The 17104-nt window shown below is 42.0% G+C and overlaps 1 protein-coding gene across 3 annotated transcripts in view; it reads left to right on the top strand.

Annotated features, from left to right (window-relative positions):
- Positions 1-17104, top strand: part of FAT3 (FAT atypical cadherin 3) — a 662765-nt gene that overhangs the window by 139812 nt on the left and 505849 nt on the right. For all 3 annotated transcript variants that reach the window (XM_059186764.1, XM_059186755.1, XM_059186746.1), the window contains exon 2: positions 8581-11889. In XM_059186764.1, the coding sequence (XP_059042747.1) occupies positions 8598-11889 (3292 nt within the window). In that variant the 5' untranslated portion in view covers positions 8581-8597. The remainder of the gene's footprint in view (positions 1-8580; positions 11890-17104) is intronic.

Raw genomic sequence — 17104 nt, 5'->3', positions numbered from 1 at the left:
AACATTACCGCTGTGTGGCTGAATCTTCCATTTTTTTTGCAGAACCACTGTGAATTACACTCGCTTCATGCTGATTGACTTTTCTCCTGAGAGACACTTTTAGACAATGGGAAGATTTGCACCACTGGAAAAAAATTAGAATTTACAGTATTATAGTAATGAAAGAGGTTGGGTTTGGGTAATGGTCTGCTTGGCTGGTTGGCAGAACCAACTGGAGGCTTTGGTTTGGGATTTTTGTCCTTGTTTAGACTGACAGGAGGTGATACCATATCTTCGTCGATGAAATGCTCTTTTTGCTTGTAAAGCTCTGCTTAGAATTGGGGCTCAGGCAGTCAAGCAGGGTTTTCCAGGGAGGAGTGAAAAATGAACTTGGTTTTAGGTTTTACATCTGAAGAGTATTTTGGATTTGGCAAACTGCTTTTCACCTTTGACCATAGTGAAAATAGATAACAAAAACTACGAGACCATGTGGGTGATTATTTAACATTAATAGCGTTCTTCCCCTCTTGCCTCATGCTGGTCTTTGTTATTTATAGTCCTTGAAACTTCTGGGGTTTTGTTTAAAGATTTTATTTTTGAGTAATCTCTCTGCCCAGCGTGGGGCTGGAACTCACAACCCCAAGGTCAAGAGTCACACGCTGCACCGACTGAGTCAGCCAGGAACCCGTTTGTCTGTCTTTTTAACAGGAAAAGAGAAGAGCATAACCAGCTACGGAACAGTTGTCTCATTCTTCAGTTCGAACACGGAGATGTGTTTATTTAACAAGTATTGAAGCCATTTCTTCAGGGATAACTCCCAGCTTAGTTGAAATGAGAATCCACACCCAGTGATATGGTGCAGGAAGAATAATGAACTCGTCTGAAGAATCCTGGGATTACATCCCACCTCCAAAGCTTTCCAGGCAGCTGTTTGACCTGTCTGGGCCACAGCGTCTAGCTTGGACTCAATCAGTGTCTCCGTCGCTGTATTCCAGAAAATACTCTCTTCTTCTCCTGCAGGTGGCTATTGTGAAGGTTGGGGGGTGGGGAGGAAATTCGTGATGAAATAGATTTTAAAAGTTGCACACATTATTATACACCTTAGAATCACAATTCGCATAGTATATTTTTGTGTGCAACAGGTATTCACTGAGTCCTGACCATGTGCCAGGGAACTTCGCTTCTGCTAATGGAGGTAGACAGCAGACACCGTGCTTTTATAAAGAGGCAACAGAGTGGGGTAAATTATTAGAGGTGACTAAGGACAGGACAGGAAGACTGTTTCTTTTGGAGCATACAAAAAGCTCCAGGAAGTTCTAAAGTGACAAATCTATTTACCTTTATTCAACCTGTATTTCCTAAAATGTTGTTTTAGTTGCACACATATTCCTATGTCATAAAGTAATGTGTTATGGGACATGGTTTAGGAAATGGTAGACTAGCTATTTACCTGGGGTCCATAAGTTTTATAGTCATAATTCCTGATTTGTCCGACAGTTCATTTAGATCTTCTCTCTGGAGCATGTTATAGAGTTACAGTGGATGCTAACCGGACAAATTTTACTTCACCAACATTCATCAGATTTTTGTCTTTTCTAAGCACTTTGTTAGATAGATACTGTGAGAAGAAGAAATAAGGGAGATTATTGTCCAGTATGTAATTTAAAAACACACAGAAGTAACTTTATTTTTTTTTAATTTTTAAAGATTTTATTTATTATTTTTATTAGAGATAGAGCGAGAGAGAGCATGAGTGGGTGCTGGGGAGACAGAGGGAGAGGGAGAAGCAGGCTCCCCACTGAGCAGGGAGCCCAACATAGGGGCAGACGCTTCACCAACTGAGCAACCCAGGCGCCCCCATAAGTAACTTTAATACAAGGAAGAAAGTGCTATCTGAGAAGAACATATAGATAAAATATAGACAAGTTCAGAGCAGTGGTATTCAGAGTATGGTTGTGCCAGGACCAGCATCTCCTGGGAACTTGCTAGAATTATAAAGTCTCTGCCAACTGATCCAGAAACTCTGGAATGGAGCCCAGTCCTACTGTGGTTCTGATGTTCACTAAAACTTAACAATCACAGCTATCAGACTGGAGCTCACTTTGGGGTACCTGGGTGGCTCAGTTGGTTGAGCGACCAACTCTTGATTTTGGCTCGGGTCATGATCTCAGGGCAGTGTGCAGGGCTCTGTGCTCAGTTTGATAGTCTCACCTTCTCCCTCTCCCTCTACTCTTCCCCCAACTCATTCTCGTTCTCTCTCTCTCTTTCAAATAAAATATTTTAAAAAAGGACTAGAGCTCACTTTTGAACAGAAATCTCTGGGATTGCTTCACAGAGTAGGTGGCATTTTAGTTAAATCTGAGAAGATGAGTAACATTTGTGGAGATGAACAAGCAGAGACCTGTATTCTTAAATGAGGCAGCAGCAGTGAGTCACATTCACAGGAGACACCTGAGGTCCGATGTTTGCTTTTTCCCCCAGGCAAGCTGTGTGACCCTGTCCAAATCACTTAACCTTTCCCAATGTGTTCCCTCCACTTTAAAATGAGGGTTTTGGACTAGACGACTTTACAGTCCTTTTGACTGTAAAACTCAGTGAATTTACATGGCCCTGGTTCCATATATCATGATATAATCTGAATAATGGCATGGCATGAATTATTTGTGACCCGAATGCCTAGTGGATTATCCTCTGCACTCGCTAGCTACAATGGTTTGTATGAAGAAAACCACAGAGTAAACATTTTTTCTTCTCATCAGAAAGCCATTAGCATCAGCCAGAGAGTAAAACTTTATCCCCAAATGTGTCATACAGACAGTCTATAACTGATTTCAGGAGCAAGAGCCCAGAACATAAAGTAGTGCCACGAGAATGATAATTCGAGCAGTATCAGAATTGGTTGCTTTGGGAGATAGGGTTTTGCAGTACCTGGCTGTTCTGGGACTCATCACGGCAAGGGGAAATCCTGCTAGAACCCCACAGGAATTAAATGCCAGGTCTGAGAAGTAGCTCCCTAATGCGGCTTTAGTTTCCTGAGTTGTGAAATATTCCTTGCAGGTGTTGGAGTCAGCTACAGAGCTGTGGCCACAGCCCCTGAACCATGCCACCAGGCACAGCCCGTTTTGGGCACTGACCCCAACCTGGGCAGATGCGGGGGAAAGTGAGTCTGGGTTTCATGAAAGGGTGGCTTTCCTGTTAGGGTGGGGCTACCCCGTAGAGGGTCCAGTTTTCATTTGTTTTCCATTTTGTATCTCTTCTTCTGAAAGCCTTCATAATTTTAATGTCAGTTAATATTTACGGAACGTTTGTTGTGTACCAGACACACTTGTAAGCCTGTTATGTGACAGTGGGAGCTCTTATAATCCCTAAGGTGAGACTTAAAAAGGTTTAAGTATTATTCCAATGTCACCCTTCCAGTCAGTGACAAAGCCTGGATTCAAGTCCGATTTCTCTGAACCTTGGGTCTACTGTAGTAATCATTTCTTTCAATAAAGAAAAGATAACTTTTCCTTCACTTTTGATGTGCCTTTTGCTACTGGAAAAGGAACTGTCAGAGGACATTGTAAACCTCCATGATCCCTATCTTGTGACTCACAGATTTTGTTTTCTTCTCTAAAAACTGCCTTAGTTAATGATATTAATAGCTAGCAACTTTATATTTACTGTGTGACATGAACTGTTTTAAATGCTTTCTCTTTATTAAGTCAAAAATCTTAATTGGCTAGCCTTATCATTCCCATTTGTGAGCAGAAGAAACTGAGGCACAGAGAGGTTAAGTAATGTGCCTGACATAACACAGCTAGGAAATGGCAGAGATGGTATTCAAACTCAGGCAGTCCGGTGCCAGACCACATGTCCGGAAAACATCGCGCATACAGCCAGTGTGTCACTGAGCAGCTTCTGACACAAGTTGTTTTCATCAAGGGAGCCAGGGAAGAGGAGGCCCTTCAGAGACTGATTTTGTTCTTTGTTTTACCACCTATCATAGCACATTTCCCAAGCACCCTTTCTGTCTGCCAGTAAAACTCTCTCAAAATACACAAGATAAGAAGAGATGGAATGAAAATAGAATGTTCTTGCAAGATGCCATTTCTAATGTTCAGAAATCCCAGTGATTTAAGGAGGCCTGTTTAATGATGGCAGAAAAGAGCTTCCCCAGGTTACCCAAGCAAGCAGAGGCCCCCTGCCGAGTCCAGGCTCACCCAGAGAGCTCTTTGTAAGAGGTGGGAGCTGCCCCTGAGGTCACCCGTATTTATTCAACCCTGGAAAGAAAAATCTGCATGCCCTTCTGAGTTGAAGGCTAGGATCCAGTCTCTCTTAGGCCTCCCAGGGCAGGATGGGGGAGGCCCAGCCTACTGCTCTGAAAAATAAATGTCTTCAAGATTGATGGCTTGATGATTTCTTTGGAGATTATATCAAAAAATATTGATTATGTTGCTAAGTCATAGAAAATAGGCTCTGAGGTTGGGAACTAAGTGCTTTGTTTAATCCAGAAACAGTAGAATAAATCAATGTGCAGAGCATCTAAAACACTGTAACTATCATATTGGCTTCACAAATAGCTTGGCTTCAGTGTGGAAAAGCACACTGTTTGTACACTGTTTGTGTGTGTGTGTGTGTGTGTGTGTGTGTGTGTGTGTGTTTTAAACAGCTTAACAGTTGTCTTAGCATGCTAAAAAACGGAGCCAAAACCTTATTCTAGTGTTTACTTTGCAGAATTTTACAGAATTCCTCACTTTTAGCAATCACTTATTTTCTAAGTCAATGGAAAAATCTGCAGGTTTTTAAAAAATAGTTGGTGCCAGATAGGACTTTTTTCCTCCCCAAAATAAAGATACCAAAACTTGATGACATATTTTGGTCTCCACAACTGAAGCTGACAAGCTTAGTCCTGCTCAGGTTTTTGGAGTTAAATCCAAATTTCTGTACACAAAAATACTGTGCCATTTCAGCGTGGATTGTAGTTTTTCTCTACTTGCATATAAGATTCTGTTTCATAAGGAAAACATTGTAGCAGTGTGCCCTGCTGAAAGACTCAGAATGCAAAGGTTCCAACTTTTGAAGGGTTAAATCGAATGATTTTATTTTGTTTTGTTTTGTTGTTTCATATTATGACAGCATTCTGCGTTATGAAGGATTCACCAGAAGGGTTTTTAGAAGTAACTGTCCCCCAGGGCTCTTAAATGTTTACTTAAAATTAACTACTTAGAGGTGGGAGTAGCAACAGGGAGATTAACAAAGTGTCAAGAGACGAAGATCCCTGCAAAGCCATGATAAACCACAGCCCTCAAATTGTTACATAACTCAAAGAGAAACTAATTCAGTTGATGCCGTGTTTCCATGTAGTATCAGCTCTGAACCTGGCAGTCCTGAGACCTGGCCTTAGTGAGTCTCTTTATTCTTATGGGTCTTGGTGTCCATATCTGTAAACCCAGGAAATCAAACCTGATGATCTTTAAGGCTTCTGTGAGTTCATGTAATCTCTTGAGTCTGTTTCCAGAAGTGAGATGTGTGTACTTTCTGGGGTTTGGAAACAGAGCATGTGAAAGGCCTCTGGGCCCCCGGTTCCATCAGTACCTTGATGTCCTGTGTGTCTTGAGTGGGCCGGGTGATGCTGGTCATAGATTGAAGCACAGATGCAGCTCCTCTCTTCAGTCAGGGGTGAAGATGGGGTGCAAGATAGATTAAGAAAGGTTCATCTGAGATGAATTATCAGGGCTGTTTTCTTCCTTGATGACCAGAGAGGGGATACCTGGGTGGCTCAGTTGGTTAAGTGTCTGCCTTTGGGTCAGGTCATGATCTTAGGGTACTGGGATGGAGCCTGGCACAGGACTCCTTGCTCAGCGGGGAGTCTGCTTCTCCCTCTGCCTGCCGCTCCCCCTGTCATGCTCTCTCTCTCACTCTCTAACAAGTAAATAAATAAATAAATAAATAAATAAATAAATCTTTTTTTTTTTTTTAAAGATTTTATTTATTTGTCAGAGAGAGAGAGAGGGAGAGAGAGCGAGCACAGGCAGACAGAATGGCAGGCAGAGACAGAGGGAGAAGCAGGCTCCCCGCTGAGCAAGAAGCCCGATGCGGGACTCAATCCCAGGACACTGGGATCATGATCTGAGCCGAAGGCAGCTGCTTAACCAACTGAGCCACCCAGGCATCCTAATAAATAAATCTTTTAAGGAAAAAAAAAAAAGGTTTTCTCTGATGACCACAGAGTCTGGACTCTGTGGGCAAAGTATCAGCAAAATCACGCTTGTAGGCTGTGCCTTTGGCATAGAAGAGCCAATGGGAAATGAGGCAGAATCTGAATTTGTATTTCTTTGGAGATGCTGGGAGTATCCCCAGTTTTCTCCACTGAGAGACTATCCATGGCCTCTGTAAGACTATCCATTCCCTGTAAGAGCGTTGTCTCATTCCATTCCATTCAGAGTGGGAACCTAAAAATCTCTCCTCTACTTTGGAACGTTCTCAGATAATGAAGTAAGAGTCTACTGAGTTGTATGCGGTATTAATAAAGCTTCTGCTGGTTTGTATCTGTGGTCCCTAAAGAGGGCCATGTCACGCCCATGTGTTAGCCGAGTGTGCTCCACAAAAAGGCAGCTCTAAATGCACTGGTCCCATGGGGCCCTCCATTCTTTGGGGGAGGATATTTGAGCCTACGAAGCAGACTTACTTCTTCACACACTTAGCCTGTGGTGTGGGCTGCTGCCTAAGGACGGGCAACCAAAGCAATTACATGTGAAATTAACTTCTTTCCTTTTACAAAAAGTTATCTCATCTTTCCACTATTCATTTGTACTATCTATTCTGTTTATGATATCCCTATATTAAACTGTAGTCTTTAAACTTACTACTCCCGTTTCCCGAGTTGCTTCAACAGATGATACCAACAAGGCGTATTTCATCTTCGGTTGGAACCAGGCAAACACATGCCCAGAAATTGGCTTTAGAGTCTTCTGTAAAGCAGAGTTGGAAAAACGAAATGAGAAAGCTTTGCAGGTGGCCTGAGGGCTTGGGTTCTAATCTTGACTCTACCACTAGGAGAATGACATTGTCTAGTCTTATCTACAAAAAGGGTATAACATGTGCCTTGCCAACCCTGGCTATGAAAGTGTTTTATAAAGTACAAAAACAATTGATAATATTTTTTAAAAGATTTTATTTGCTTTATTTGACAGACAGAGATCACAAGTAGGCAGAGACGCAGGCAGAGAGAGAAAGAGAGGAAGAGGAAGCAGAGAGCAGGCTCTCTGCTCAGCAGAGCCCAATGTGGGGCTCGATCCTAGGACCCCGAGATCATGACCTGAGCCGAAGGCAGAGGCTTTAACCCACTGAGCCACCCAGGCACCCTACAACTGATAATATTTTAAGATGTTAAACTTAACATGAGGACGCCTGGCTGGCTCAGTGGGTTAAGCCGCTGCCTTCGGCTCAGGTCATGATCTCGGGGTCCTGGAATCGAGTCCCGCATCGGGCTCTCTGCTCAGCGGGGGGCCTGCTTCCCTCTCTCTCTCTCTCTCTCTGCCTGCCTCTCCATCTACTTGTGATTTCTCTCTGTCAAATAAATAAAAATAAAAATCTTTAAACTTAACATGATTGTTCAGCTGATAGCTGATAAATTGGAACTAGTTTAAAACCAGAAAGGAGATAACCATGTGGAGATGCTATAAATTTATCATTTATTAATGATAGATGGTGATTACTTCAACAGAATTAAATCATGTCGTATGTGTTTTTAGGGGGCCTGAATTCTTAGCCTCATGATATTGGATTCTGTATAAATCCTGGTCAGTTTTAAAGTCAGCACAACAAAAAATGACAATGATGCCTGGTAAGAATTTCTTTAAAAGTTCATAGTTATAAAGGTAATCATATAACCATTGGTGAATAGTGTTACTTGGAAAAATATCAGAAAAACAAATAGTCCTCCAGATTCCACAACACAGTTAATCCTTTTTAAATGTAAAATTGCAGTTGTGCATTGAAATGTTTAAATACTAATACAATTATAACCACCTACACTGTTTTATGATCTTTTTTGCACTCCGCATTATATCTTACCACATTTGAAAATGTACATTTGAAAAATAATTATTTTTAGTGGCTGCATAGTATTTCATTTTATGAATGCACTGAAAATTATTTGATTCTTGATTGGTAGACATCTAGTTTCTTTTCAGTTCTTTTGTCTTTTAATCTGTACATTAAATGTATGCTTGTCTAGTTACTTCCACTGGGTAATTGCCTAGAAGATAGAAGATAATTTTAAGTGAAAGGCAGATGCATTTTTTTAAGGCTTCTAGGGATATCTCTAAACTGACCTTCAGAATGGCAGGAATCTTATACCAATGAACAATTCCAGCAGCACTATAAAAGTGTGATTTAAAAAGCTCAAATCATGTAAAGTTAAACCCTAGTGATTTTGAACTCCTTGCCATCTAGTATGATGAGGTCTCTAATTTTTTTTTTTCACACTGACATTTGGTAAGAAGACTTTATAATGAAGTTTTTGAAAAGCACCATTTCATCGCAGCGAGTTCCTACATCTTCTCCCACTTTCCCATAGATTAATTTATTTTTCTCTCTCTTTCTCCCCCCTTCCAGGATGGAGGTATGATGCGATGGATATAACTATGGGATACTGTGTGGGTACAAGGCCTCCCCCTTCTTGCCTCATCCTCCTGCTTCTCAAGCTTCTGGCCACAGTGTCCCAGGGGCTGCCGGGGACCGGGCCCCTGGGCTTCCACTTCACTCACCCTGTGTACAATGCTACCGTGTGTGAGAACTCGGCCGCAAGGACCTACGTCCACAGCCAGGGTAGGATGGGCATCACCTTAATAGATCTGTCCTGGGATGTCAAATACAGAATTGTATCTGGAGATGAGGAAGGCTTCTTCAAAGCGGAGGAAGTCATCATTGCAGACTTCTGTTTCCTCAGAATAAGAACTAAAGGTGGCAATTCGGCCATATTGAATCGGGAGATTCAGGACAATTATTTATTGATAGTCAAAGGTTCTGTCAGAGGAGAGGATCTGGAAGCATGGACCAAAGTGAACATACAGGTTTTAGATATGAATGACCTGCGACCCTTGTTTTCACCCACAACATACTCTGTTACAATAGCAGAAAGCACCCCTTTAAGGACTAGTGTTGCCCAGGTGACTGCCACAGACGCCGATATAGGCTCCAATGGAGAATTCTACTACTACTTTAAAAACAAAGTTGATCTCTTTTCAGTCCACCCCACAAGTGGTGTCATCTCTTTAAGTGGGCGGTTAAATTATGATGAAAAGAATAGGTACGATCTGGAGATTTTGGCTGTGGACCGGGGGATGAAACTCTACGGAAACAACGGAGTGAGCAGTACTGCGAAGCTTTATGTTCACATTGAACGTGTAAATGAACACGCCCCAACTCTCCATGTGGTCACTCATGTTCCTTTCTCACTGGACAAAGAGCCGACATACGCGGTGGTGACAGTCGATGACCTAGATGAGGGGGCCAATGGAGAAATTGAGTCTGTTTCCATTGTGGCTGGGGATCCTTTAGATCAGTTCTTCCTGGCTAAGGAAGGCAGGTGGATGAATGAGTACAAGATTAAGGAGAGAAAGAAGGTCGACTGGGGGAGTTTTCCTTATGGCTACAACCTCACTCTTCAAGCAAAAGATAAGGGGTCCCCCCAGAAATTTTCAGCAGCGAAGATCATCCACATTGCCAATCCCCAAAGAGACACTGTCCTAGTTAGATTTGAAAAAGAAACATACGATGTGAGCATTAGTGAATTCTCCCCTCCTGGTGTCGTGGTTGCTATAGTAAAATTAAGTCCCGAACCGCTCGATGTGGAATACAAATTATCTCCTGGTGAGGATGCACAGTATTTCAAAATTAATCCCCGGTCAGGTCTGATTGTCACAGCACAGCCACTGAATACTGTTAAGAAGGAGGTTTATAAGCTGGGAGTGACAAACAAGGAAGGAGATTTAAAAGCACAAGTCACTGTTGGCATAGAAGATGCGAATGACCACACCCCAGAATTTCAGCAGGTGCTGTACGATGCTTTTGTGAATGAAAGCGTCCCAGTGGGCACAAGTGTGCTGATGGTTTCAGCTTCTGACAAGGATAAAGGAGAAAATGGGTACATCACCTATAGTATTGCCAGTCTGAATTTGTTACCATTTGCCATTAACCAGTTTACAGGTGTTATTAGCACAACTGAAGAATTGGATTTTGAATCCTCCCCGGAAACTTACAGGTTCATCGTAAGAGCCTCCGACTGGGGTTCGCCATACCGCCATGAAAGTGAAGTAAATGTGACTATTCGAATAGGAAATGTCAATGACAACAGCCCTCTCTTTGAGAAAGTGGCTTGCCAGGGAGTTATTTCCTATGACTTTCCAGTCGGGGGTCACATCACAGCTGTCTCAGCAATTGATATTGATGAACTTGAACTTGTAAAGTACAAAATCATCTCTGGAAATGAACTTGGTTTCTTTTATTTAAACCCAGACTCCGGGGTTTTACAGCTTAAAAAGTCGCTGATGAGTTCTGGCATCAAAAATGGTAATTTTGCCCTCAGGATTACAGCAACCGATGGAGAGCATTTTGCGGACCCCATGTCTGTTAACATTTCAGTCCTACATGGGAAGGTGTCCTCAAAGAGCTTTAGTTGCAGAGAAACTCGTGTGGCTCAAAAGCTGGCAGAGAAACTGCTCATTAAGGCAAAGGCAAATGGGAAACTGAACCTGGAAGACGGATTTCTTGACTTTTATTCAGTTAATAGGCAAGGACCCCATTTTGACAAGTCATTTCCTTCTGATGTGGCTGTGAAGGAGAATCTGCCTGTTGGTGCCGACATCCTGAAGATTAAAGCCTATGACGCCGACTCTGGCTTCAATGGAAAGGTGCTGTTTACGATATCTGACGGGAACACGGACAGTTGCTTTAATATCGACATGGAGACTGGGCAACTTAAAGTCCTTCTGCCAATGGACCGAGAGCACACAGACCTCTATCTCCTTAATATCACCATCTATGACTTAGGCAATCCACAAAAATCTTCATGGAGGTTGCTGACCATCAATGTGGAGGATGCGAATGACAACAGTCCAATTTTTCTCCAAGACAGTTACTCAGTTAATATTCTTGAAAGTTCAAGTATTGGAACTGAGATAATTCAAGTGGAAGCCAGAGACAAAGACTTGGGCTCTAATGGGGAAGTAACTTACTCAGTGTTGACAGATACCCAGCAGTTTGCTATCAACAGCTCAACTGGAATTGTCTATGTAGCCGACCAGCTGGACCGGGAATCTAAAGCAAACTACTCTTTAAAAATAGAAGCTCGAGACAAGGCAGAAAGTGGCCAGCAGCTGTTTTCCGTTGTCACCCTTAAGGTTTTTTTGGATGATGTCAATGACTGTTCCCCGGCTTTCATTCCTAGTAGCTATAGCGTGAAGGTTCTGGAAGATCTCCCCGTTGGCACTGTCATTGCTTGGCTGGAGACCCATGATCCGGATCTTGGGCTAGGGGGTCAAGTGCGCTATTCTTTGGTCAATGACTATAACGGGAGATTTGAAATAGATAAAGCAAGTGGTGCCATTCGCTTGAGCAAAGAGCTGGACTATGAAAAGCAACAATTCTATAACCTCACGGTTCGGGCCAAAGACAAAGGTCGACCAGTCTCTCTGTCTTCTGTTTCCTTTGTTGAGGTGGAGGTGGTGGATGTCAATGAGAACCTCCACACTCCCTACTTCCCAGACTTTGCTGTCGTTGGATCTGTAAAAGAAAACTCACGCATCGGAACAAGTGTGCTGCAGGTGGCAGCCCAAGATGACGACTCTGGGAGGGATGGAGAGATCCAGTACTCCATCAGGGACGGCAGTGGTCTCGGAAGGTTCAATATAGATGACGAGAGTGGTAAGTTTACTAGTTTGTGCCGAAGTGTAGTTTCCCGTTTCCCGAACTATGACACTGGAGAAGAAAAGGAATCTTCTCCCACTGAAAAAGAATGACAAGTGAGTTTGCATTTGGTACAGAGAATGACTCAAGTGAAAGCTTTCTGTCAGAATGCATTGGTTTATGAGAGGCATGTTTTGTATAGTGGTTCTAACGGTGGTTTTCAATAGGAGTCCTTTTTCTTGCTTTTTGTTTTTCTTGTTCAGCACTATTACCAGGTTATCTTTTGATAAGCATAGGCAATTTTCACCCCTGTTGATTGCACTTCTGACCTTCACGAAATTAAGGGCCCTGATAAAGTAAATTACATTTGAATTGGCTTTAAATTATAAGTGTGAAGTGGATTTTCGAATGGGTCTTCTACACGGATCTTTCCCTTTCTAGTACAGCTTTGCTGAAGTGGTTTTGCAGCATTGCCTGGCCTTTGATGTTTCACAGGGCACATCTGGCCTTTGAATGACAGGGATTTGCACTAGAGATACTTAATTAACATATGGCAGTGTGTTTCTACAAATGTTTTCATGAGAGGCTGGAGGGGGCATGTTGTGGATTGTACTCAGAAGAAATGGATTTTCAGACATTACTTGTAAGAATTGTTTTATAGAAACATTTTAAAATATGGGGGAAAATTGCCCCAATATTTTCATTGTCTCCCACCTTTTTATTTACTTTTCATTATAGATACAGATACACACACACACACACACACACACACACACACTTTTCTGTTCTTGTTATTGTTGTTATTTTTCTTTAAATGGACATGTGCCTGGACATGTGCATGTGTGTGTGTGTGTGTGTGTGTGTGTTCCTTGATTAGCACTGTGTGTTTTCTATGGGTTGTAGTCATCTCAAGACAGGCCAATGTCTTCTCTGTTCTCAAATAAATGGTAATATTAGCTGTTCACAGTTTTCAAGGTACACTTATATATATTAACTCATTTTCTGCAACACTCACAGAGTGCTTAGTTCCCAGTAATGATGATGATGATTAAAACAGGTCGTGGGGGGTGTTGTTATAGTGGTGGAAAAAGGACTTGAGAAATTGTATTAACTACTGGATAGAAGTTACAAAACTCTATGTATCATCACAAATTTAAACTGTAATTTTTATATACACGGTCTCTAATTATCACCAGTGTAAATGGTAAAATTGGTCTCCATAGCCATAATGAAGGAAAAGATAAATGTCAAGGAAATTAAGTTCTGATTTATTTACACACTGTATTTTATTGTGTATCATTTTTCATTCGACTGGAGTATATTTTCATCATTGAAATACAGAATGAGAAGGGGAGTATGTTTACTGAGTGTCTACTCTGTGCTACTACTTTGTTACCACTAATGACCTCATGGAGTCCTTAAGGTGGGCACAACACTATGTGAAGGATTTTATAATAGGGTCTTCTTTTTTTTTTTTTTTTAAAGATTTTTTATTTATTTATTTGACAGAGAGAAATCACAAGTAGTCAGAGAGGCAGGCAGAGAGAGAGAGGGAAGCAGGCTCCCTGCTGAGCAGAGAGCCCGATGCGGGACTCGATCCCAGGACCCTGAGATCATGACCTGAGCCGAAAGCAGCGGCTTAACCCACTGAGCCACCCAGGTGCCCCCAATAGGGTCTTCTTTAATGATCCCAACTGCCCCATGAGGTAGAAATAATAATCATCAAGTTGTGAACTGATACGCAGAGAAGACTGATAACTTGGAGCCTTCAAGCTCAGCTCTAAGTTAACTGCTGTACAGGGTGCTGTCTTGTGCCTAAAGACACATATGGGCTTCCTCGTGTTTCCAGATACACCTGAATTTGGTGTTGATTCAAAATCTCTCAAGCAGTAAGTGTTAAACCATTCAAAGTCCTTATAGCCCTGGGTTCATTGACTGATGGCACTGGCCATTCGTCACCCTTCCTTTTTCCTCCTTGTCTCATTGTCTGTGGCTCTCCAGTGAAAGAAGCTTCTCCTCGGGACTCAGATGGGGATGGGTAAGGTAGGCCAAACAGGAAGGTGTCAGGTGGAATCATTAGCCACTGTTACATGCAGGACTGCTTCAGCCACATGGAGTTGGTTTTGTTTGCAAGTTTCATGCTGGTGTAGCTTGGTGCAGGGAAGAGCAGGAGCACCCACGCTGGTGAAAGTGGCGTAGCTTTCTCTTATTTGTTCCATGTGATTGTTCTCAGCTTGGGTGTGATTTCAGAAAATGTGTGTATAGTTTCGTCTGATGGTACAGCTTACCTCACAATTCTTGATGCCAAGAGTTTGTTGTCCTTTGTCTCTGTTAAAACAAAACAAACAAGCAAACAAAACCCCTCATTGCTCTGACTTTATTCTAGTATATTCTGGACTGTATAAAATAAATTTTGCCATGGGTCGTAATAACACCACTTACATTTGGACATTGCTTTGTGACTTAAGATGCTTACTCAAAAAACATTAAGTCTTTTAGGTTAATAGCTAAGTGAGTTAGGTGAGGTCCTATCTGGAGGACATAGATGTATCTAGAACCCACCTGTTTCTCCATTTTAACTGGGTGCCCTTTTCTTTGCATTCACTACAAGTTCTGCTTTACTTCTCCAGAGGATTTTTAATTTTAAAACTATAGTAGCAATTTTTTTTTTTACCCCCTTCACATATCATTTTTACCTTCTCTTAGAAAGCAAAACTGTTTTTCTCTAAGTATATTATAGAACTGGATATTGATATTGTTTATGAATTTAGAATTTCTGTGTAATAATATCCTGAACCATCTTACTTCCTCCTTTCTCACCTTCTGCATATGTTAATTTGCAAGCCCAGGAAACTGACGAAGAATGATTGCCAAGACTTGTGCTGGCAAGATGCTGGGGTTGAGGAGAGCTTTGGCAAACGTGTGTCCAACAGGAGAAGGCATTACCGTGGTGCTGTTGGGTTTGCATTACTGTGGAGGCATCCATCAGCTCTTTGCCTCCAAGTGCTAAAAAGCATGGCTTGACCTGCTGGCAGAAGGAAAGGCTGTTTAGCCCCACGGCTGTTACTGAATCTCAAGTCCAGACTCTGTTGTCTTCATTTGGTCCTTTGGCATAGAATGGACCAAACTTGTTTGGGTGTTTTCTTTTTTGTTTGTTTTTGTTTTTGTTTTTTGGTCTTTCAAGAACCTTTAAGTCAGCTGCCAAAGGCTATTTAATGGCTTTCATTGTCTAGTTGTTCTCAAATTTAGGAGTGCACATGAATCTGAGAGAGTTTGTTAACAGATGCACATTCCTGGGCCCTTCCCCCAAAGATTCCATATCACTAGGTGTGGGGTAGCAGCCCCAGGGGATCTTCATTTAAGCCCTCCCAGCATTCCTTCTATACATGGCTCAGAAACACCAGCCTGAATCTTACTTGGGCTCCTTAGAGAATGTCTCCCAGATTAGATCTTTTCTGTAAAGCCCTTTTGCTTCTTCTTTTGAAAGGCAGGAAATTGAGCTCGTATTTTAGATAAATTTCTTTTCTAGTCAAGTTTTACAATCCAAATAAATCTTCTATTATTCATTAGTGGTGATCGCTTTCTGAATGCATTCCCAATGGATCAAAAATCTATTTCTGTGGTTTGGTAATTGCCGTGCTTGTGTTTTGTAAAACTGCATATACTGGGAGTAGTTGATCCATTTAGTAGTTTTATGCTCCTGATTTTTTTTGGGGGGGGGGGCTGCTCAGTGAACAAAGCCTTACCTTTGAATTTTTTTTTTTTAACCATGCACCGGTATTTAATAAATGTTTAATGATGTTCACAGTAAATGGATTAAGTGGGAGGCCCCCAGCTACAGTGGATTTGATCACAATTTAAATTACTAGTCTGGAAGATGCAATTTAATCATTTTTCCTTCACAAAGAATGCATTCTTGTTGTCTGACACAACAGGAATTCATATTCTTGACTACTCAGAAGTTTTAGAAGGTTTAGAAAGAGTGCGTTGTATTTTTTAAAACTGTGATTTTTCCGTTAGATTCCTTTCTAAGCTGCAAACTTGAGCAGTGATTTTATTGTTTTATTTATTTGAAGTTAAAAAATATTTTAATTGGGATAAACAGCTTCTAGTTCAACACATGCATGGGAAGCTATTTTGGCTGTCCCTTACTGCTACTTCTATCATTTCTTTCATTCACCAGATATCTGTTAGGTGCCAGGCACTGTGCTAGGTGCTTGGTGGGTGATGTTTCTAATTGTTACAGGAATCCAGAAGGCGAGGTTTCATGAGGCTTGTTCAATCAGGGTCAGCTTCTGGGAGTCCTCAGAGCTGGGAGTGGAGCTGAGCACAGTAGACTCCAGATCTCATGTGAGCTCCCCGCCTTTGCCACCCAAGCGTGCCGTAGTAACTTTCTTGAGCACATGTAATATTTCTGCATAACAAACAACCACAACATTTCAGTGGCTTATGGAAACAGTTTTTCTCCTTGTTCCCAAGTCTGGGAGAACAGTTAAAGATGCAGCTGTAGGTTGAACTGTAGCCTGCCTCACAGGCCTACCAATTCCAGGATCTGGGCTGAAGGAGTACCCTCTGTTTGGGACATGCTCTGTTCTCAGGGGAGAGGTGAGAAGCTCAGGAGGGCTGATGGAAGTCTGTGGTACCTCTTAAAACCCCTGCTCAGATGAAGCCCACATTCCATTAACTGAGTGGGCCATGGGTCCATGTTCAACACTGAGGTGGGACACAGAATATTTATCTTATAGAGGAATGGCGAGGAATGAAGAGTTACTGCATACTCACACAGCCTGCCAGAGCATACATTTATATTTACCTTTCTTTAAATTGAAGCTGCAGCCGGCATTTTTCCAACATATGGGAGCCTAGAATGCTCTCTTTATTCCAAATGTTTCTAACCGTCATGTAATGTTGCTTGTGTGCTCCCTATGCATAGGGCCAGGACCAGGCACTGATGACTCAGAGAGCTACAGGTACAGAAGTTTCCCTGACTGCCCGAGAAATCAGAAGGCAGCAGCAGGTGGCATTGCTGGCAACGATGGTGAGAGTGCTTACCATTCACCCAGTGCTATCTGTGTGCCAATTTCTTTGTCTTATTCTGGCATCATATGAGGTGGGCATAGTTGTGTCCTTTTTTTCACACATCTGGTGTCTTAAGAGACAGAGCTCACATACACAAGACATGTACATTTAAATTTACCTTTCTATACATTGAATCTGCAGCGGGTATCCCTCT

This window comes from Mustela lutreola, chromosome 1, assembly GCF_030435805.1.
Source record: "Mustela lutreola isolate mMusLut2 chromosome 1, mMusLut2.pri, whole genome shotgun sequence".
Classification (NCBI taxonomy): domain Eukaryota; kingdom Metazoa; phylum Chordata; class Mammalia; order Carnivora; family Mustelidae; genus Mustela; species Mustela lutreola.
Note: the sequence above shows the minus strand (reverse complement) of the source record. Positions and strands in the feature narration are given on the sequence as shown.